This window comes from Manacus vitellinus, unplaced genomic scaffold (assembly GCF_001715985.3).
Source record: "Manacus vitellinus isolate BGI_N305 unplaced genomic scaffold, ASM171598v3 scaffold_35_pilon, whole genome shotgun sequence".
Classification (NCBI taxonomy): Eukaryota; Metazoa; Chordata; class Aves; order Passeriformes; family Pipridae; genus Manacus; species Manacus vitellinus.
In genome coordinates, this window is record NW_021940498.1 from 6754155 (window position 1) to 6778563 (window position 24409).

A 24409-nucleotide genomic window follows, 5' to 3' on the forward strand; every position below is an offset into this window, starting at 1 on the left:
AAGGTTTGAATCATGAACAAAGTCACCTTTTCTGTTGTTTCATGTGCTCCATGCTCAGAGACATAGAACTTCATGCACTCTTTTTTAACTGGTAGGACTTCATCACAGAAAATGCCCACTACATCATCAGCTTTCTCTCCCAAATGAAATGTTTCTCAACTCTTTATATTCTTAGCTAACTACTTCACAATAAAACTAGTTACTCTATAATGGCTGCAGTCAAAGGAGCCTGTGCAGCAAACATGTAGATGTGTGTGGGTATAAAATTTGCAGTAACAATGTTAGTACAATGCATTGTGTTCTAAGCACTTGCTTGTTTGCTTTGTCAGTGTACATAAACAAGTGCACAGTCCTGAAAATACAGAAGTCTTGATACTCAAAGCAAAGGCACTTGGTGAGCGAGATCAGTTCTCTTACCTTCCCCTCATATATAGTATTTCAAGCTGGGATTCTGATTGCTGAGGGGATGAATGCCAAGAAGGAGGTGCTTTGTGCAAACAGAAAGAAAAAAAATCAGTTGAATGTAAGCAGGCAACAAGATTTAGAAATATTCATGTTGCATTTTCTACTGTGTAGGTTTAAAAAACTAAGAAAGACCAGCTAGAAAAAAAAAATAAATTACTTGTTTTACTCAGAACATACTGTGATTGAAAGCTACTAATATAATTATACTCCTTCTGAGACCAAAACCCAAGCAGCTGTTGTTTGCAATGTACTTTAAAAACTAACTTTAAAATTCAAAAGTTCAGAAACTAATATTTAACTTACATTCCTCGACTTCAAAACACATTAATTCACTGCATTGCCCTTTCATTTCTGCACCTGAGAAATGCACTCTGCTGTCCAGAGAAGGTCTAGTTATCTCAATCTGTGCAACAGATGTTAGCCATTGTGTCTCCTCCTCCCCTCTCCTGCCCTCCCCTGATATGCAAATGGCGTCTTTGACATTTATATTTCCCTAATGGGGAAATATATTTGCCTGTTTAGTCTGTTAAAAAGAATTTAGAAATCTCTATAATGAAGCTGGTAAATCAGTCTGGTAAATTTTATCAGATATCCTCCTCTGCTATGTAATTAATTTCTTACCGAGTGGGAGATTTATGCTTTGTAAGCCCCCTACATTTTCAAAATGAATGTGTAGTATCTTCTAAGGCATTTCAATTCATGCTTGCTCTTGTTTGCCTTTTCCTCTCATGAATAAAACCATCAGCAGTCAGTACTAATGTGATTAACACTTTCTAGAACTGACTGCAAAGGAGAATCACGTTTTTGCTGCATGCCTTTGTGGGGCTCACAAACTGCAAAGCTGCTCAACATTAATAGATGCAACTGCGAAACTCTTCTTTTCTTTGCGTTTCCCTAATTGCACAGCAGCGTGGTTTTTTGTTAGTTCTGCAAATATTTCACACCTTAGGGTGATTAAGGAAATGGCACACCTGTGGCTGCCCCATATGTTCCTTTCAGGAATGCTGCTGCTTCTACCTCCGTGATCCCTGAAGAGGAGGCTGCTCACCCTCACTGCCTGAATCGTTTTTCTTCCCGCCTCTCATTGCAGCGCCCCTTGGTGAGCTCAGAGTTTCATTTCCACCTGGGCTTGTGAGTGTGGCACTGATTCGGGTAATAACCACCTGTGGATATGTCAGCTTGAGGTGCTGGTGCCCACACTAGTAAGACTAAAGCTTGTTCCAAAGGTACTCGTCTTTCAGCAAGCAAACCTTCAGCTGCTCTGCATTTCTTCTTTTCTGATATGTGGTCACTCCACAGCTGGGAGTTACCTCACTGGGCTTTAATATGTGTGTGAGCACTCCTGCCTTTTAGTCGTGGCAAAATAATGTGATTTAATCCTGGAAAATAGCATATTTGCGTCAATTTATTACGTAAAATGCAAGAAATATGGTAATGAGATTAGGAGTAGGATTTTTGGCTATCCTGCAAATTTGACTTGAGCAAACGTTTTTTTCAACCATGTACAGAATAAGTGACGTTTTCTCTTTTCTAGAAGAAACTTGCTCAAGTCAACATTTTTTTAGGTACCAAATAACCTTTAGAATAATTCAGTAAATTATAAAATGAAAGGTTTCAACTAAAATATTCGTACAGCCAAGTAGGGAATCTAGTCAACCATTACTGACATCAAGTCACTGATCTAGAAAATTGCTTTAATGCACATATCAATATACTTGCTGATTTCTAACATTTCAGTGGATTTAAAAAAACGTGTTATTACAGAGAGCCCTTGTGTATCACGTGTCATAAAAGTCACTAAAACTTTTCTATACTAAAGCAATTATAGCTATTGTAGCCTCTAATTATGACTTTTTTTAATTAAAAATAATATTTTTTTAAGTAGGGCTTAGATTTATATGCAGTTGATTAATTTGATTCTTTGCCTTTGAATGCAGTTCATTTAACTGTGATTCTCATTCCAGATATGTAAGGAATTCTTTTTTCAAGAGTACACACCAAAATATGATTTTAAGGAAGACAAAAAAATTTGAATTGTTGTGTTGATATACCTATTGCTGTGAGGAGCTGGAATTACCTCCTAAGAAATATGCAGTTTTTCTAATTGAAAGTAATTGATTAATAAATTTATTCTGTCGGGTCTGTTGGACTACAGGCCATATTAATTAGTGAAAAAGAAACAAAGATTGCAGTCTAGGTGACATTGATAATGATGTCAATAATGGTAATGCCTCTTGTAGAAATTTAGAAGTCAGCTCTGAGCTCCTAGTTCTGCCACTGCCTTCACACCTGTCCTGTCCCTTTTTGTGCTTTCTGAGGAGTCAGAGTTTAAATGGCTTAGGAGAGAGGAATAATGAATCTAAAAATACATCTCATGAATGCATAAAGTGAAGAAATTCGGAAAACATTTTTCTGCTGATTCCTTTTGTTCAGCCAAATCATTACTTTTAAGAACAGTAAGAGCAAGGGTTTCAGATAAATATGATAATTGGGTTGAAGTGTTTTATTTATAGACCACTGCAAATGACAGACCCCATGTCAAAGTTTCACAAATAAAAGGGATCCAGAGGTCACAATAAGAAAAAAAGGAAACAGGCTCTAGAATAAGAACTTGGAGAGCTGGAATAAGAGACACTTCCTTTCATCTACCCGTGAAAGTGAAGTCAAGTGATAAAAAATAATTTTTTAGAAAGCAGTTTTTTAGAGCAGCTGGAGAATTCGGGAATATAATTTCCTTTAAATTATCATAGAAATATAGAAACACAGACTGGCCTGGGTTGGAAGGGACCTTAAAGATAATCTCATTCCAATCCCTTTACCATGGGCAGGGACACCTTCCACTAGACCAGGTTGCTAAAAGCCCTATCCCACATGGCCTTGGACACTTCCAGGGATGGGGGATCCGTGGCTTCTCTGAGCAACATTCCATTTTTTAAATTAAATTTAAAAAAAAATTTAGATTATTCTTGTTCCTAAATCCCCTTAGCAGTTTCCACTTTCACAGTCTGTACCATCTGTTGCTGGGGGCAGGCCGTTCAATGCAGCTGGCATTTGGGCATTTCTAAATTTGTATTGTCTGCGGAACAGAAGTCTTACACATGAACAGACCTTTCTAACTTACACCTGTGTATCAATCTAAGGTTCAACAGCACAACAGGAGAAGTCTAGGGATATGTTTTTAAACCCCCCAGACTTTATGTTTAGCTATAGTCGAGGAACATGGCATTTATAAACAACCCTTTTAAAGAGGACTGGGGAAAAATACAATCGTTGTGCAACACCACGCTTAGCGCAGCCACAGCAGCTTTTCCCTGTCTCTGCTGCTACATGGCACACATCCAGATATCTGCTGTACTAATATTTGCTCCTGGGAGGAGATGAAGAAAAAAGGGTCCATAAGGTTTCCATTGGCCTAGACAACTGAAACATCTGCTAGATTCATGAGCAGCTTGCTGGCCTAAGTCAGCAGGGAGAACTGCTGCAGATCAGCACTGCCATATCAATAGATATTTCATAGACCACAGGGAGGAAGAAAGAAAGTCAGTCGAGTAAGTGATTTTATTTCAAAGTACACTGAAGTCTAATGTAGTTTCACGTTAAGTGATATCTAAATTGCACCAAATGAGAGCCACATCTACGACTGATCTGCGTGTCATGCTCATTAGGGAAACAGGTACATGAAAGACTAGCAGGATGCAACCCTGATCTCCTAATATCTGTTAATAGGAACCGAGGCTCCCAAATGAAATTTGACAAAAAGCAATCACCTGAGAAAATATTCTCTTCAGTCTGAAGCTTGCACTGGAGGAAGCCTCCTCTGTCTGAAACACAAATAGTGTTGTTGGAAGGACACAGAAGGAAAGAGCAAGTGTTGAAGCAATGAGGATAGAAGACAGAGTGGAATATACATCCTTGTTTGGTGTAAACTGCCTTTCATGTCTGTAGTTCAAGCCTGGGTTCTGGTGCCTAAAAATGTTGTCTGGCCTAAGTAGTTTTGTTGTTTATTGTTTGGTGCCACTTAGGCTCAAAAGGGCTACTGGAACTGTATACAGCAGTCATTCTCCAGACCAAATTCCTGGTCTTGTTTTATTGTGTAAACCAAAAGAGGGGAAAAAACCCATCAAGTACAAAGTCAGTTTTAAACCTGTTGTTTTGTATTTGAACTTTCGTTAGCTTCATCAGAGAAGTGTTTCAGAGATCTCTTCTGTACTAGAAAAGGAGTCAAACATCAAAGAAGCCAAATATTGACATGGAGGGTGAAATCATCAGTAGGGAAAACTTTGTGAATATACAGATGATCACAAGTGGAAAACGTTTTATTTATCATTCTGACTTCTGCTCTGTGAGAATCAGAACTGTTTTCTTCAGGGAACGTTCCCATTTGGCCAGGATGTATCAATGTATTGATCAACACAAAGTCATCAAGGGAGTGCCTGTTCAGATCAAAACCATCTGCAGGCACAATATTTCCCACCTTTAAGACAGTATTGCCTTTTGTGTGTTAAAAGGCAACATACACACACAACTCTTCACAATAGTTTTAATAGTAAATATATTTATGAAGGGGATTTTTTTTGAAAGTGTGTTTAATGGTCCATATTTTGTTACATTGACCAAACTCAAGGATCAAACTTCTTGGTATTGATCCCCATTTACCACTAGGATGATTTTGTCAGGACTATTTACAACAACAGAGTATTTCACTGAAAAGACACTGGTAATCTGGAAATCAGAACAGATAAGTGTAATGCCACACACACGGCATCCCTGGTCAAAACCTGATTTTTCTACCTTTGCTTTTTCTTCATTTATCTTAGAGAATTACGTATCACCTGAAGCAAGCTGAACAGTGGAAGTGTTGGAAGTCCAGGTAGCAAGGATTTATTCAATGTACCAGTGCAATGACTGGTTTTAGACTTGTTTCCAAACCAGAGAGTGGAAGAACAGGGTTTAGATATGCTGTTCTAGTCTAATTAAAATATATAGTCTGAAGTAAAGAGAAGTTAAATTTACAGAAACAACTGGGGGTTTATTGATGATTTTCTCTCTTCTTCTTCATCCCCTGTCCTCTTTGGGTATGTATGTGCAAACATGTACAAGGTATATGTTTAATTGTATATTTTAACAGGAATAAAACCTTATATGTGGGCACGTGCTAAGGCAAACCTCGAACAGTTTTAATTTTCAGTTGTGCTCAGTTGTTTGGTACAGCGAAACATTTGAGCTTCCATTTAAATACAAAAGGCTTCACTTGATGAGTGAGCATTTTCCAGGGAATTTTGTAATTAAGAGTAAGCAGTTCAGTTATGGTGGATTTTCCTTTTTTGATTTCTGAATGCTTTTTGAGGTTACAAACATTCAAACAACAGCACTACTCAGATCTGACTTGTACAGCTACCTCTTCTTCTGTCTTTTCACTTCTCTTTTGGATGACATTTCAGAAGGTGGTGAAGGTAAAAGTGAAAGGATTTTAAACCCGGGTTGTTTTCTGCTAAGGTAGAAAAAGTGGTTGGACAGGGAACAAAGATAAACAGAGAGACAAAAAGAAAGTCCTTGCCAGGTGGGTGACCAGCATGTTGGTCTTCAAACATCATTATTTGTTTTTAAGGATGCAGAAAGGAGGAAAAGTGCATTCCTGGAGAGATGGAAGTGTATTTTCTTTTATAATGACTCAATAACTGGAAAGCCTGAGAGAGCATTTTTTCCAGTAGGTTTGATATTTTCCACAGGTGGAAAAAGGAAATCATTAAAGGGGTTGTGGCAGAACGAGGAGGAAAGATATGAATCAATGAATGTAATTTTTCTTGGTTGTATAATTATCTTTCAGTGGAAATTTTAATGTTGAAAAATTAAATCCAAAGTATTTTGATTTTTCTGGAAAAAAAAAGTGAAAGCTGAATATTTCTAATGTTTTCGGTTCATCCTTACTTTTTCTCTAGCCAAAATTTTCTCAATTATTTTGGAATTTCTTGTAATTTCCATCTTCCTTAAACATTACTTATCTTCAGTAAAGGTGTTATTTTCCAAAATGTCTTCTACCAATGTTGAGGTTAAATGCATTCACATCTGCCCAGAGTATTTCAAACCAAGATTAAAATAGGGTAGAGCTGGGGGCAACGTTGTGACTGCTGCTCAAGTATTTGGGAGATTAGCACAGGTATCTTCTTGGAGCAATTGATGTGAAGTAAGAAAATGCAACTGTTCTCATATTAAAGATTAGGAATGGAAATGGAGTGACAATGAGGCCCAGATCCTCAAAGGACTTACTGTCTAATTCCTTATGCTTCGTGTTAGGGTTGGGTACTGTCCTGCTTTTAGAGAAAAAGGATTTTGTTGAGGCACAAAGAATTGAGCATAGCACTTCAAAGTGAAAAGTGACACCAAACCCTAAGCCATATTTACACTCATGAGGACCAGAAAATTCATCAGTCTGTTATCACAGTTGTGGGAAAATGAGGTTCACTTTAATTATGTTTGTATCTGTAACTTCCATGAGGAATTTAGGGTGGTGGAGGGGAATGCTTTTTTTCCCCTTTCAAAATAAATAAATAAGACCCCTGGATACTCTTCTCCATTTGCAAACAAATAATACCATGGTGATAGCCTGAAAAGGGTAAAAATAGTCACTTATGCAAGGTTCCTAGGAAACAGCACTGTTTGTGCATACTTTTTTTTCCCATTGTCTCTCTCATACTTTTTCCTATTTGTCATTATGGAATGATTGTGCTTCCCTATGTATTTTTTTCCAATTTATATATGCAATCTCTTTCACTCTAATATAGTCCAAATTAATCACATCAAGCTGCTGGTTTGGAAACATACTCTTGAAACACAGGGGATGAAGGAAGGAACAAAGACTTCCTGCTTCTCTCTTATTGATGTACATCATAAATCCTGTAGTCTGAAATCAGAGGCTGTACCAGTGCACTCTTATCCTTCACATTGTTTTAGAATTGCTTAACCTTTCAAAAAAGCCAAATGACCTTGAATGAACAGTCTAGAGGTAACAGTAGTAACTTTCTGCAGTTGTGTCATTAATTCCAGTGTTCTCTTGCAAGTGGTTTTGTTACCAGAGTTTGGAACAGTTACTAGAACACAAAATTTGTCTGTTTGTTTTGTTTCTTTTTTTAAAATAACGTTTCTTTAGTGAGCAAACAATTTACAGAACATTCCCCCTGGGCATAAACTCTAAAAAAGTATATACTATCCAGATATAGGACTAAATTATTGCCATTTAAGGCAGCAAGTTAGCAAAGGTGAATTCATTCCATCAAAGACTCTGTTTATTCAATTATGCTCAGCCAAATTTCTCTTTCTTTAAAAACACTGTATGAACACAGTTTAACATGCAGGTACATTGCTGTATTGTCTTTTAAAATAATGCAAAGCAGGTAGATCTGTATCGAGTGTTAATCTTCTTTAATCTCTCATCAATATTTTACCACACTCTCAAGACTTTTCTTAGAAATTAAGTGAAATAATAGAGGCAACAACTTATGTAGTTTCTTTCATCAGTGTTTCCAGCACACTAACCTACTATTGGGTATCCATCCTGAGAAAAAAATAGGGAAGGGGATTCATTCCTATTAGAAATTTCAAGAAACATTAGTAGCACAGTAATGCAGAGCCCAGTTTGTGCCTGATGAAATGCAGTTTACAGTATCATTGGTCTTTAAATTAAATAAAGACAAGCTAATAACGCTTCATCTCCTTGGAGAGATGTTTGCATTATTTCATATACAAATTGAGAAAGCTAGGAAAGTGATATTAGATGTTTCATCACCATATATTAGGTGTTTCATCATGCTGGCTTTTGTTTCTAATGTTTTAGTTTCTTTACTGAGAAAGAAGGCCAAAATTGATGTATTCTCTCCACAGATGCAAGCTGCTATTTGAAGTAGTAAGTTCCTTGCCTTCTCAACCAAACATCTGCTCTGTTGTTTGGGGTTTTTGGGGTGTTTTTTGTTAGGGCCTGGTCCAAATGAAATCAGTATTAAAAAATCAGACAGTTTTGAAAAATAATTTGTTCAATAATTCTTTTCTTTATTTCTTCTGATACAACTTTGCATTTTTATGGGCTATGGTTTTGGCTGACTTCATGCTATAAAGGTATCAAATAAAAGGCTTTGTGGTTCTGTGTAAGACTGAAAAGGATAAACCTCTGTAATAGAACTGTAAACTCTACTTTTTCCATCCTAAATGCTGACAACCTTAATTTACCTCATAGGGACACTGGGCAGGTAGAGCTGAGGTGTCAAAACATTGCTATTCACTGCTGTCACCTCTTGTTCAGGCCCTCCTCTCTATCCACAACTACTTTTTTTTTATTATTATTATTACTGGTAAACAGTGACATGAGTAGACAAAGCTTCCTTCACTTATGCTGTGAAATGCTCTTAATTTGTAACATAACTGTTTACTACAGGAACAGATATTTGCAGAAACAAACGTAAAGAGAGGATTATGTTTTCTCAGTGCTTACAGCCACCTAGTCACATTTATAATTAGCCTGGTAAATTGATTAGAATGTATCACCTAAGCATCAAGCAGAAGTGTTGAACTCTATTAAGGAGCTTTCATTGTAATTGCAAAAAAGTAAAAAAAAAAACACCAAAACCCAAACACACCAAACCCACAAAAACAAGCAAAAAACCTAACCCAAACATAAACAAATAAACATGAGACGAACTCACGTGATGAATGTTTCCGAACTGGACCAAATAATGATAATTATTCTGCATAGACTTGTCACATACTGAGATAAAAATCAATGTTAAAATCCACAGAAGCAGTTTAGCCGTGATTTCTGGGGGGGGGGGTAAAAAAAATAAAAGCTTTTCTTGACAGGAAACAGCTTGTGGCTAATGAGATATGAGCCCATCAGTTCTACTGCAGAGCAGTATTGGTCCTCCACAAAGCATTGCAGAAACAACCTGTGGTAGAATACACTTAACTATAGCTCCATCTAGTCAAACTAGTTGAAATAATTTTGTTAAAAAAGCTTCCTAAAATGAGCAGAGGGACTGGGATACAATATGATGACAGCGATGTCTAAATGCGGTTGCCTTTTTGCCATAGCTTCACTGCTTATTTTAACTTACCTTTGTATAACATTGTAGTGTTTTCTAATGAAACTCCTTGCTTCTTTTTCAGGTAGAAGGGAATTGTAATATGGGCCACCAGTAATTTATTTATTTTTTTGCTCTTTAGTAGTGTACTCCATACAGACAGGAAAATAGTTTGTCCTGCCTCAAGGTTTGATCACGGAACAGAATGTAATTGTATATACAGTGGTGGATATGTACATGTTTGATTGACTTGACCTGCTGGTGGAGGGTAGAAATGTCATTGCCAGAAATTTGCTGTGAGAAAAGCAAGTCAGTTGGGTGGGCAGCCCTGTCTTTACAATGGTGATCATCTGAGTTGTTTTCCTTATCTCAGTCATACCTGTCAATCACCTCAGGTAATAGTAAAGCAGGAAATAAATTGTACTGAACTTACCTAAAATGCTGTGTTCAGCGCAGTGAAACATAGGGAAGTGTATCTGAGAGCTACAGGAGGAGAACTGGAATGAGAGCCTGTCTTTGGAATGGTGTCTGAGAAAAAACTCCCAGCCTCATGGTAGACCATCAGTCACAGCTGGATTCCTGCCTGAGCCTCTGGCCCAGGGGACTCATCTTGGTGTGCAAACAAGAACACAAAGTGCTGGTGGAGAAGTGGCATCACCTTTGTGTTTTTTTCCTTCTGTGACTGCAGCAGTGAGGATTCCAGGTCTGGGCCTGAACACACTTGAGAAAAAAAGATGACAAATTGCAGAGGTCACAGAGAAGAACCGCGGACTAATTAAGGGATTAGAAAAATACGGTTTCTACAGGAAGACTTAGGAGCTCAATTTATTTAGATTATCAAAAAGAAGGTTAATGGGTGATATGATCACAGTCTCTAAGTGCCTACAAGAGAAATTTGATAAGAAACAGCTCTTCGGAGCAGGGTAAAAGATATAAGAGCTACTGGAAGCTAAGTGTTACAGCAGCATACCAGGAGTAAATTCTGTGGTTTTGTTTAAACAAGGGTGACTCCTGCTCTCTGAAATGAGTTACCAAAGGGACCATTAATTTTCCATTACTAGACTTCTTAAGTCAAGGTGAAATGCTTTCGTTAGAGGACATTTTCTTGTTTAATCTCTGCTTCCAGAGTTAAGGAAGAAATTAGGAAATGGGAGTTTAATACCAGTATTAAAAACTGTTCATACTAAAGAATCATAGTGATGGTGTTGGGTTGTTGAAATTACGATAGCCCCAATGTGACAGGGCCTTTAGACTTGCCTTTTTATTGAAGGCTCATCACCAACTATTCTTGATTTAATGGGCCTATTCAAATGGATCAGAACCAGCCTATTCACTGCTGGGAATATGAATGGGTTTTTTGGCAGTGGTAATAAGTTACCCCAGCCATAAAGGGTTTTCCAAAGTAAGTGCCTTGGGGAGTGATGTGATGCCGGTCAGTGGTCTCCAGCTTCGGGTCACTGGGCTGCAGCAGGAGCCTGCACCACCTATGGCCTGGGTTCTCCATCTCACTGAGCACTTGCATGGGCTGGCACCTTCCCTGGCATCCTTCCTGGGAACATGCTACCTCTCTGTTTATCAGAAACAAGGCCTCTCCCACAAAACACTGTCGGTCCCCTCAGGAACCATATGCAATCTCTAGCGGCATGAAAACACTTCTTTGACACTTAAAACACACAATGCTGGTGCTTTCTTTAGTGTTCATCTGTTTCATGCAGGGTTTTACAGCCTTCTCCAGTCCACTTGCTGATAGATTTTGTCTTTATTGAGAAGTGTTCAGTATCCATTCATGTGGGCTCACTTTATCTATTTTAATCTGTTCTGCACGGGCTCCTTTCTTTCCACTTGGGCTAGTTTCCATATTAGATGGCTCGTTTTCTCTGTACCTCTTTCTCCACTCCAAGCTTCCTATGAAGCTCTGTGCCTGTTCTCCAGATCCACACAGCTTCTGTGTTGGTAAGGGATAGGATGAATGTTTGGGTCTCATTTTCATATGCTAGGTTATTTCTTGCTTCCAAAACTCCAGCACACGTTGGAGTGATCAGAGAAAGGAAAGTTCTTTCGTCCTCTTCGGATTGTGGCATCTCCATCACCCATTTATCTGGTTGATCAGACTAGTTTACATACCAGCAACTCTTCTGATCAGACAAGTCTGTGACTTCTCAGTCATTAGCTCATGACAGACTGCAGGTACACTGACACCTTCATGGTCAGAACTGTAATATCCAAAAGGGAATATAGGGTAATTATGGGGAGATCAGGGTAACTATGGGGAGATCTCCTAAATTGTGTTAATAAGGTCCTAAATCATTACAGCAGGTTTTTTATTAAACTGTCTTCCATTCCAGGTCTTTCATGTAAATGACAGATTTCACTGTGCTAATCTCTGGCAGTAGGTTCTGTTTAATGCTTTTTGTATGCAAAAAGTATTTTAGCCCACATAGCCTCCTATCCACAATTCATACTTTAGAAGGTTATTTCTTTGGTAAGTTGCTTGTAATTTAGTGGAAGTAATAACAGGCTGTGTGGGGGTTTTTTGGATCTTTAAAATTCTAATTTAAGCGATAAGCAATTTATGCAATATCTCGAGGTTCCTTGACACATTGGAATTGAAAGAGGGGAAATAGAAGGAAATGACAAATTTTTTCTGTTTTCTTTTTTTTTTTCCCGTCCTTGTTTATGATTTTTCACTCATCAAGTATTTCTCAACGTGTGGCTTTCAGGAAGCAGGGTTTGATTAATGAAGTGTCAGATACAGAGGATGTCATGAGAATTTCGGCATTTTTTGTTTGCAGCATTTAAATTAGCCATGGTGTTTTCAGCATTCCTTATTTTTTGTTTACTTTATCTGTTATCCTATGGATAGTAAATACCCTCTTAGAGTAAATATCAGAACACAGTAGGTGTTGATCTTTAGATATCTGTAGGAAGTTGATATTTATGCAAAAATTATACCAGTTATTCAGATTTGCAGTTTGATGGAAATATTTATTTCACTGATGTAGGTACTTATTTTCCACATCTAAGGCCATCATAATTATTTTATATAGGGAAACCAATCCATAGGGAAATCTGGCTACAATTACATCTTTGGTAGTGTCAATAGGTCAAATAGAAGTTCAGTTGTTAGTCTTTTAATTTGTACTTCTTTATTCTGCTCATCTGAAAACCTGTATGCTAGATAATAGATTTTCATTATCATGCCTTTTATGTAGAAGACGTGCTTCAGTTTAACTTAGTTGGGAACAACTGGGATGAGAGCCACTAGAATAAGATGTTTCTGTGAAGGTTTTGTGCTGGATTTTTGATTCTGTGTTGGCATGATTAGTGAATATTGTATATATTATTTCCTTGATGTACTTATGACATGTCTATGAGCTTGTTTGCTCCTGTAGGACTGTAGAGAGGTTTTTAGTTTCTGACACATCCCACTTGAGTGTCAGTCTTGGCATTATGGTTCTTGTGTGAGCAGCTCTACCTACTCTTCAGTGCTTCTTTTATTGGGAGAACTTGTATAAAAGGAGGGGAAGAAAGAAGCACAGGTTTGATTTAGAGTACTGGATTGTCTTTCTTTTGCATAGTATCCTTAAGTAAATTAATATATGTCCTAGATAATGATCATAGAATCCATGATGTGTCTTGCTGATTACTGAAGGTTTCTTTCTTTCTTTCCCCGCCCATATTAAAAATGTCTTCCATGTTTTTCTTCCATGTTTTTACCCTACTCCCTTCTTGCAGTACTGTTTGTCAGAATGTGTTGTGCTGTTTGACAAGGGCTGTGCTATTCTCCCCACACATAAACACTTCAGTCTAACTATGCCATTGAAAATGCTCGTGATTTAAGAACCTGAGCGATACTGCTCCTGTATTGTGTGGAGGCATTTGGAAATCTTCCCAGTGACTTTTCAGCAAGCACTTAATGTGATTCATAATGCTCTGGGATAGAATCACAGATGTGCAAGAGACCTACTACATCATCCCTTCCATTTTCATATGAGATCAGGTTATATTCCCTCAGCAGAGTATGCATCGGGTATTAGGTTCACACTACATTTGCTCTCCAACAACTTTCCAAACCTGACGTGAAAAACGTCATCCTGAGAGGCCTTTAAAATGTATAAAAGGAAACAGGGAGTCATGGTTGCCCTGTCCCTCTGTTTGAAAAAACTCTGTGTGGAGTTTTATGTCATGCTTTCAGTGATGTTTTCAGCACTGATTTAACTGTATTGTCTGTACTGAGTCATCTGTGGGTATGTCTGAGGAGATAAAATTGCAGGGCACTTCTTTGTAACTGTATAGTATGTCTTGGGGGGGGGAAGAATCCTTATTTCTTAATTCATCTATCTGTTTCTCAGATACAGAGAATATATTGTAAATGTAATTTTTTTTTTGGTTTATCGTGCTGCCTTGGTCAGAATAGATCACATTGAATCTGCTGCAATAAATTCAGTTCTACAACCTAAATATTTTCTTTTTTTTTTCCTCTTACTCTCTTCCCTCCTGCATTCCTCCCCTCCCTCCTCAGGCAGCCAAGGACAGTTTCCACTTACACAGAACGTCACGGTTGTTGAAGGGGGAACGGCAAATTTGACCTGCAGGGTCGATCAAAATGATAACACCTCCCTCCAGTGGTCAAATCCAGCTCAACAGACACTGTACTTCGATGACAAGAAAGGTAAATTGTTTCCTCAACTCATGCTTCTGCACCATTTTTTGTAAGAAAAAAATTGTTTAAAACCACTTCTCTTTAATATTCTAATATGAAAATATTTACTAGGAATGTATTTTTTCATTTATAATTTAATTCTTTTGGAGAGGCGTTCACTGGAGTACTCTCTTGCATATAAAATTATATTTAAATTATTAAAGGAAAAGAATAGGATTTGAAAGTCTGATTGTAAGGTAGTTTGGAAAATATTGTTGCAAAATATCTTGGAAAAGCATTTATGAGTGGCAAGAGTTGGCAAGAGAAGTAGTAGCCCATAAATTTTGTGACTTGTTTTTATTAGTGTATATGCATATATGTCTATATTGTATATATTTTATATATATATTATATATATATATATAAAATATAATCCCACTGTTAGCTTCAAGTGTACTGCAGTGTGGATGTTAGTGCAATGCACAGTTGCTGGGGTAGGTGTTCTTAACAGCTAATAAAAACAATTGGGTTTTGTGCCCTGATATTCCCAATTTTTCCATGCACTGATTTTTTTTTTTTTTTATTTTAGTTAAATTAGAGCGTAAAACAAGACAGGAAAACATCCATTCCTTACAAAAAGATGGTCATTATATCTGCAGTGTTTTTTATTTTTGAGATGTTTATCTTAATTTGAACTGAAAAAGCATTGGATTTTACATAATAGAATGTTAACATAAAGGTTACACGAGATTCTGTAAAGAAATTAAAACTGGAGTTAGGGGTAGTAAATTCATCACTTGGCTTTAAAAATGTACGAGCTTTGGTGTTGATTTCCATGGTACAGAAGTTCAACCTTTTTTCTTTTCATACTTAATTCTGGTGCTTGAATTTATTCTGAAAGGTGCTACATACTCCAGAACATATTTTAACAAGTGCACTTATTACTCTGCTTAAAAATAAAGAACTGCAGACCAAATGCTTTGCTGAATGATTACAAGACTAAAACACCTTGTAGGACTGAAAACACTTTGTGGATCTGTGCACTTCAATAAAGGAGAATCTAAACCCTGTCATTTTATACCTGCAGAAGCTGCAATCAAAATATGTTTTTTTGCTATTAATATAATAGCTGAATAGAATCTCTTGATGGTGTTGAAGTGGTTCCTTTCTCTTTTATCTAATTTCCTGTAGCGTGTAATCATTTGATTTGCAATTTCTTTGAAATCATAAGTGCCTTTTGAATGTAGGATTGAAGATGAGAGGTTTATAAGGTGCAAACTTTTGAGCTGTAAGTCTAGTGCTGTAACCTCTGCTCGTATGGACTCCTTTATTTCAGCTGTAATTGTTAGTGATTTGGGATGGTGAGTAATATCTACAGAACTAAGAGCAGAGAGAACTTGTCTGTTGATAGAGCACATCAATACTCAGAAAATCTATAACTTTATAAAAAATAAGTGACATTTTAAAGGATGCTGAGAAGGACGTGGGAGGACTGCAAATACATTAATTCGAACATTGTAGCCATTTTGGTGTGAATTGAATTTTCTGTGTACCTTAGCTAAATTTGTAATTTTACAACGAATAATTGAAGTTTGTATTACTTTTTAATATAATGAATTGAAGCAACAGAATTTGAATGGCATGCAGAATAGTAAGTACTTAGAAGCAATTTATATTCCCCACAGGAAATGTGAGGAGCTGAAGTGTGTAAATTTTAAGGACCACACTCTTTATTGAACTTTCAGCTTTTCCCAAGACTTCAAGGAATAGTAGATAATTCATTTTATGGAGGAATTACTCTGCATCTGTTAGATGGGAAAATGTCTTCCTGTGGTCAAGAAAAACTACAGGTCCTTCAATCAGAGATATTTAGCCTGTCTCCTGCTGGTGAAGGTTTCCACTCTGTGTGACATTTCCAGTCTTGAGTCTGCTGAGGGGAGTGAGCAGAACATCCAATTCCTGCATGGAAATCATTCTGCCATTTCTGAAAATGAAGTACAACTTTCACTGACAGTTTTTTTTCTGTGCATTCTTATAAGTAAGAAAGAGATTTCCTTTATGTTCTTTGTATGCTTGCATTCTTGAACCAAAATGAAAAGAGAGATTTATGGCTCTTATATCTTGGTGGTTTTCTCAGGAAATGATGGCAAGTGAAACTGTAAAGTTGGGTTTTTTTGTCCCTCTCCTCATGTCCCTCTTCCCACAGCCAGGCATATAATTTTGCTATTAAAAAAGTAGCTTTCTACTGGATCCAGTTATTGCATTTAATTTATTGAGAGCAGTGCCTCAGCCAGAGCCTTTTCGAACCTGTCTCTTATTGTTAGCCAAAACCAACCTTCAGGTCTTACTTATCCCTTCAACACCATGAACATTGGTGTTTAATACTATGTTTCTCCAACCCTGAAAATGAATGAAAGCTTGGATAGGTATAGAGTTACCTTCCGTGTGGGAAACAGAAGCTTAGACAAGGAGCATCACCAGTAGCCTTTATATCCATCAGAGATGAGTAACTGTGGGTGTTGCCACATTCAGAAGTAAATGAAATTTGCTTACTTTTAACTTCAATAAGTTATTTCCTATTTATACAAATGACATACATAGGAATGAGAGTATATTTCTTTCATGTCCAGAAGCATAAAAAAAAATTCAAGAAACCTTTCCCTTGGTTGCTATATATTTTAATAATTATGAGAGGGTCAAGTAGTGAAACGAAGGAAGACATGTAAATATCAAAGGAGGGTGGAATGTACAGCAAAAGATGAGGGAGGTGAGAGCTGTCAGCCTATAGAATCATGGAATTGTTAAGGTTAGAAAAGAGCTTTAGGATCATCAAGTCCAACCATTAGCCCAGGACCACCACCATATGACAGAACAGGTCCAAAAACAGAGCAAATTGTCCAGGTAGTGAAAAGCCCTCCACTGCTAGATTGTCCTTGGTGGGACCCCTTTCAGGTTCATGCTTCTTTTTCAAGCAAATGTCTTGCAGAGAAATTTTCTGACCAAAACAGAACTCACCATGGGCCGAGAAAAGAGTCTCTTGGTAACCTGGAATTTCTGCTTCCCATCCCCATGCCTTTCCACAAAAGGTTAATTATTAGAGTCCAGTTAATTAAGAATGGATTACATATATATTATGAAAAGCACATTCATGTCACTTTGCTTTCTTCTCAACTGTGATGCAATCATTGACATGGAAGTTAGGAGTCTTTCTTCCTTTTTCTGTTTTAGGCATTCTGAATAAGTACAGAAATGCAATGAGACAAACACACTAATACCAAAGCTACATTGTTAAAATTATTCTGCTGCTTCTGGTCACATACTGCCATGGCCACCTGTTTTTAGGAACAGGTTTTTCCCACTGAGGAGGATTTTGTGGCTGGGAAAGAACACTTCTACCCCTACCCTCACATCAATTTAATTTTTATTCAATATTTATGAAGGAGACAAGGAACTATTTTTAACTTGAGACATTTCTGGTACATAGCCAAATAGAAATTTAATAGAGTTTTGTTTCAGAAATGGCAATGCTATAAATTTAGTGAATATGAAACCACAGTTCAGAGATTGTTTCTGGGTTTTCATCACTTTAAGTAGATTATTTTGGGTTTTTTATAAATTGAGGCCTAAAATATGTTTTACTCGTTGTGGTGATGGAAATTGGGAGAGGAAAGAAATCTCATTTTCCTACAGGAAATTAAGTCATAGCTTTGTTTTAGTATCTAACCAAGATAAACCAGTTGCTTCCCTCCAGTTCATTCTTTGTCTCTCTAAAACATATTAAGGCTGGAATTACCTTCGTCTTCATTATTGTTAGAACAATAACACAGAGTAGCTAAAATATATGAAAATACAAAAGTTTGATCTTGTGGACTTGATCTCATTGATGATTTGTCTCCTTCAGCATGGTGTCTGCCCGTTGTCCTTTTTGGTACTTGTGTTTTTTCTGGTTCTTCTGCCTTGTAGCTTCAAGGACATTGTGCATCAATTTGATTTCTAACTCTTCCTCTTTAATTTGAAACCTAAAATATTTACCTTACAGTAAAAAACACTGTATTGCGTAAGTGGATACATGGTCTTAAATGTTAACAAGCTTAACAACCTTACCTTGGTTTTGCACCCCCTGATAGAATTTTAAAGACTGTGTCTTCCTGAAAATTAGGAATTCACTAACCCAGCCTAAGCAAGTTCAGATTCTTTGGAAACAAATTCAAATTGCAGGCTGCACTTGAAATGAGTCTTTCCCAACACAATTTCCAATTAAATTGAATAATTGCCATGGAAACCTCCATATCACTTTGTGCACCCTAGTACCTATAATTGCATCACTGCCTTTGGAAGAAGCACAATGTGTAACCGTGTAGAACTGGAGGATATTATTTTAAATTAGCATAGGTTATTTTAGTCTGTCTTCACCAGTGTCACTGGTGGAGTGGATTTTGAGTGGGCAATAAACACAGAGAGACATAAATATGAATGCAGGTCTATAGGAAAAAGGGCACAGCATGGAAACACAGAGACAGTTGATAAAGGGAAGGCTGAAAAAAAGAAACCTTTATGCAGCTTGCTATAGCAGCAGTCTTCTCATATTCCCATTCAGTAGGGAATATAGATAAATATGGAGCAGGATATTGAGTTATAGAGGAGGCATGTACAACTGAACAATGGCTGTTGATATCAGAGGTGTTCAGTCTCGTCAATACAAGAATGTGTAATCAGACCATAAAAAGGGAGAGAAAGTTGTACCTGGCGCATGCACTACCTGACAGTTTTGCTCAGTCAGGCAAGTGCAAGTGTAAAATACCTGCTCTTCACCTTAACAGGGAAGTTTGCTGGTCTGTTGACAGTAAAACAAGTGTGTGTTGACGTTGATCATGATAAGTTTGCCGCAAACTGCCGCACTGGATTTCGATGAGACACGTGCCTGATGCTAATCATGGATGGGTACAGGTCCCCTGCACTTTCAAGTGGTAGCACTTTCATGTCCTAGTAAAAAATTAGCAAGCATATTCCAGCCTCAGGATCATTCATCCCTCAGCAGCAGAATATGTTTCTTTAGATGACCTTTGATTTTTGTACATGTAAGAGCACTTGGCATTTATGTAACTCCCTATCATCTTGAAAGCTTTCAGAGATACTGGTGCACTAGGCAAGGGTTATGAGAGGGCACTGAGCTTGCAAAGCTCCTGAGAGCTTCCCTGGTAGGCCTGTTGCCTCAGGTGATCCTGTGGAAATGTGTTTGGGTAGAGTAGCTGCCCATAAGGTTTAGCATTTGCTTCCTCTTGGGGGTGGCACTACTGTCTTAGAACTTGTGTGTAAGTTTAGAGAGAGGACATGTCTCTAATCAAATCATTGTGACCATGGGGATACCCAGCTGTACTATCAGCTCCATGAAAACAACTCTTAACCTTTTTTTTTTTTTCTGAATATAAAAATAATTAGAGTGAGACTGAAATTCACAGTGCACAAGGTATGGGATTTTAGTTACAGTGTCACATGTGTCTCTGTTGTTACAGTTATAGAGGTCCTTCCTAGTTAGTTGTATTTACCCTTTAACTTGTTTTGTGAAAGCCAACTCCGGATATTGAATTTAAGTACAAGCCAAATTTGCACCAATCTGTGGCGATTCAGCCTCAGATTCTAATCTACATAAACAAGCAGAGGCACTTGTGAGTTACAGAAATAATTTGAGATTATTTCTGATTGGAGGGAAATTATGAATGTACCTCTTGTAGGATTTAGTGATTCTTATTAAACAGTTAAATTTAAGATGCAGTGTATACATGTAGACAAAAGGAATAGGTTTGTACAAAATGTGAGCCAGAAAAGCAAGCAAACTGATGTTTCCTTTTTGCAATAGAAAGGAAAGTAGAACATACATGCTTTAGATTAGTTATGCAGACAGGGAGGCAGACAGGCTGTAATGTTGGGAGGACTGAGAGCATTAACATTTCAGTAATGTGAAATGAAATAGCAATGATGGATGGACTTACGTCTCCACCTTCACATGCTCTGTTTCCTATTACATAATTGAGTGGAGATGGTATCAGACAGTAGATGATGACCAAACTTAACCTCATCCTAAGGTACACATATAAATTAAAGATTCACTGTTACTCAGAGTTTAATAAACCCTTTCAATGAGATAATACCTTGCAGTGAACCTATGAAGTAGCAACAAAAGCAGTGGGAAAAACACAAGAAAACTATACAGACAAGTATTGAAGTACTAATTTACATCTGGAAAAGTTTTGGGGAAGTTATACAGAGGCACAGGATTTTATTTTAATCTTCTTTTTTTTTCTCCCTGAGCTGAAGAGCGATAATTTGTAAATGCCTTATAATATTTGAGAGGTTTCTGACACTTAAAGAAAAGATTGTATGAGAAAGAAATCTGGTTTTCACAATGGGCTTTCCGTAAAGGTCTTTTAGAACAGCCCTCCCTAGGTATGGAGTTAAGTCTAATTTTTTATGTCGGTCTGATCTGTTGATTTCACATTTATGCTGCACAACTCACAGTATCTCTCTGGCCAGCTCTTATCTTTCCTTGAGGCCCATAGTATGACATGTATGTATGTATGACATGTATGTATAGTATATGTATACATGTATGTATAGTATGACATGTATGTATGACATAGTATGACAGATAACCCGGGTTAAGTCTTTCAGTTGCAATTTTGTTTCTTACTAATGGGTTCTTACGTTTGTTCTTATGCTCACTCACTGCCCTGAGAAAAAGTTATGGATCAAGGTTAAGATAGTTTGATAAGTGAAGGAAATGGAAATAAAAAACCAGCTGATGGGAAGGCAATCACTCACCCCCTCCCACCAGCAAACCAGTGCCCAGGTAGTCTCCAAGCAATCCCTGTTTGGGGAAAACAACTCCCAAGTTTTCCTGCTATATGGTATGGAATAACACCCCTTGGTCAGTTTGGGGTAGCAGTCCTGGCTGTGTCCCCTCCCAACCTCTTGGTCACCCCCAGCCTTCTCACTGTGGTGCAGAGTGAGAAACAGAGAAGGCCTTGACACTGCTTGGCAATAACCAGTGCACTGATGTGTTTCCCACACAGTTTTGGTCACAAACCCAAACCACAGCACCACGTGGGCTGCCAGGAAGTATCCCCACCAAACCCGGCACACCTTACCTCCAGGTGACGGATAGGAAACAACCTCAAATGACTTTGGGTCATTTAGTTCCTTAGTGCTCAGAGGGAAAAAGGAAGCTGCCTTAGATCTTTTGAGATCAAGAAACGTCTCACTTTGTCCTTAAAGCCCACGGTTTCAAAAACAGGTTGCCACTTTTGAACCCCAGAATGCTTGCGTCCATGAATCTTGAAAAAGGTAACGTGATAAAAGAGAGCAGGAGTCTGTTAAAATATCTTGACAGTTATTGTCTGTATGAATATGAAAATTACATTTAAAAAATGTATTACAATGCATTAGAATATTATTTCACTGCAATAAATTAGTAGAACTACTCCCACTTACAGCATTTTTTTTTTAATTTCTTAGCAGTATTAAGGGAGTAAATGGCCGTATTGTAGAGATGGTTGGAAAGCGTAGGAGTTTGCATTATACTGTGCTGAAGTGTGGGTATGTGCAAAATTAAGTTTACCAGCACTCAAGCTAAATGGAGAATGAAGCTGATAAATTGGAATATGATGAAGTGAAGCAGTAGTTGTGATGACACTGCTAAGATTTCTCTGTAATGAAGTTTCACGATACTCAGGCTGCTGGCTGGTTTTGTGTTAAATGGCAAAGAATCTTTTAAGTGTGAAGAGTGAGATTCCCTTATTTTTTTTTTTGAGGGAGGGGGGTGGGGGCGTGGGGGTGAAGTTCAAAAGAGGTGCAAAGAGAAATTTCGTATACCTGCCCTCTCTTCCATGTTTACGTGGATGAGCAAAACTTCCTGGGATTTCTGAAGAAAATGGACCTATTACATTAAATTGTGAACCTGTTGGTGTATTTTTCAGGCAGCTCTTAGACCAAATGATAGTGAGGAAAAATTTGAGGGCAGAGAAGGGCAAGTGGGAGAATATACTCATGGCCATAAGCAGTAGATCCAGGAGCAATAGAGCTCTACATTGTCCATCATGTACACAAACGTGAAGGGGGCAGGAAAAGACATTTGTTTTTAATCAGCATTGCTCCTTACAGAAAGTGAAGGTCATTTTTTTGAAGAAACTAAGTGATAAATAAGAGTGCTGATTGTTGTATCACTGTGTATTCAGTACAATGCAGTCACAGGAATAAGAGAATTACCAGATGGGCCTGAACCTGAGTGTTTTGTCCTCTAAGTGATTGTTAAATCCAAGAAAACTTAACTTTGGAGAAAAGAAAGAGCAGATTTTGCAAAGGATAACTGATATTTGCAGGTCGGGTGAAAATTGTGCTTCTCAAAGGAAAACAGCAGCAGTGGAAAAGGTTGAAGTGCAAATATTTAGAAATGGCATATCACTAGATAAAAGCATAAAAATATTTATGATTAAAAGGGAAAGACAGTCAAAGAACTTTCAGTTATTCCCTGGACAGAGATGTGTGATGTATTGGATACAGAAATAAGAAAAAACCCACACCACAAGTATAGTCATGACTTTGCATCTGGAGGACAAACTTCTTACAAGGGCAAACCAGAAACCCCTGAAAACATGACAATATCTGCATGGCACAGTGCCATAAAGAGCCATCTGAGCTAACACTTAAACTAGCTAAGATGTTGCAGATTTGTCTGTCCAGATTCCACGAGGTTTCTCCAAGCAAATTGGGTCAGCTGAAAAGAACGGCCCTTTTTAGCACAGCTTATACACAGGGATGTAACTCCCACATTTAAAATTTAAGGTTCTGCAACACACTGGGTAGTGATACTGGGAACAGTCACTCAAAAGCTGACTTTGAAACGGAAACTGGAATTGAATGCAATAAAATCACAGCAGCCCTGGACTAACAGCAGGTGGTACAGTCACTGCCATCCCAGCTGCTTTTAGAAGGGTTAATGTGGAGATTAACTGTCAGTCAGTAAATGCTGGAGGAATAAAAACACAGCAGGTCAAGGAGAAATGTAGTTCAGGAGAGTGATTCAACAACATATTTTTAGAGAATTACCCAAGTGGATGGAAAAGAACTCCAAAGGATACGACTTGAGGACAGTGACTGCTAGGTAGGAAAACAGTAATGGAATAGGAAAAGCATCTTCTATCAGCATGATACAGAATTCCCACTCTGCATTAACTAGGCCTGAGACAACTGGATTGATTCCAAACCTACCCCAGAACGTGGTTTGATAACATAGTTGTACCTGTGGACTCAGCCCTGTTCCTTCTGAAATTACAGCTTCTCTGAGAAGATGGAGGCTTGCCAGATAGCGGAAAATTTTCCACATTGCTCAGGCAAATATGGTAGAGAATTCCCAAAGCTACCTGTGACCCAAGATGTTATGTCCTTGTAACGTTGCATTAGCAGGGCTTAAGAGTCTGCTGGCTAGGGGAGATAAATTTTCTCTGGGTTAGTGGCAGTGAGTGTGAATGTCTCTGCAGCATGCTTTCCTTCACTTCTGTTCTCACACTTAGCAAGAGTGAAGACAGCTGGGGTCTTTTTTCACTGGTAGCATGAATTTGCTTTTCTTCAGCCTAAAAAAAAAGAGAATATACTGCTAAAGGCTTACTTTCAGCCATTCTGTATGCCCCAGGAAGGCTCAGTGTAAATGACTGGACTGCTTATGTTTAAAGACTGTAGTAAAGAAGCATGACATTTTACTTTTGAATGGTCACCCTAAAAATAAGATCGTGTGTACTGGCACTATGTGATATTAAGGAATTATATGAGGAATCCTTATTTTGTTTAGGACGAAGAGCTGCTTGTAAAAAAATTGGTAAAACATATAATATATCCACTGAAACAAATTTGTGAAAGACGAGTACTAAATATAACTGAAATTTTTTGATGCATCCTGCATATCACATTCACACCTTATGTGAATATATTGCCAAATCCTGCTATATTGCCAAAAACAGAATACTATATTGAAATTTCCAATGAAGGTGAGAAAGAAAATTAAAGAAAAATTGTACCAGATCTAACATCAGATATCAGGAAGCCAATCCAAAAGCCAGATGGAGTAGCTTATAGGACGACCTCAGTATTAAGGTCAGGCAAGCTGAGGATTTTAATATATCCGAAGATTTAAAATAGAGGCAGTAAGTGTATGCTTTTGTAGTCCCTAGATGTGCCTAAAAAA

The 24409-nt window shown here is 37.7% G+C and overlaps 1 protein-coding gene across 1 annotated transcript in view; it reads left to right on the plus strand.

Annotated features, from left to right (window-relative positions):
* Window positions 1-24409, plus strand: part of CADM2 (cell adhesion molecule 2) — a 245512-nt gene that overhangs the window by 56375 nt on the left and 164728 nt on the right. Inside the window, exon 4 of the mRNA XM_029961467.1 lies at window positions 14056-14205. Within this exon, the coding sequence (XP_029817327.1) occupies window positions 14056-14205 (150 nt within the window). The remainder of the gene's footprint in view (window positions 1-14055; window positions 14206-24409) is intronic.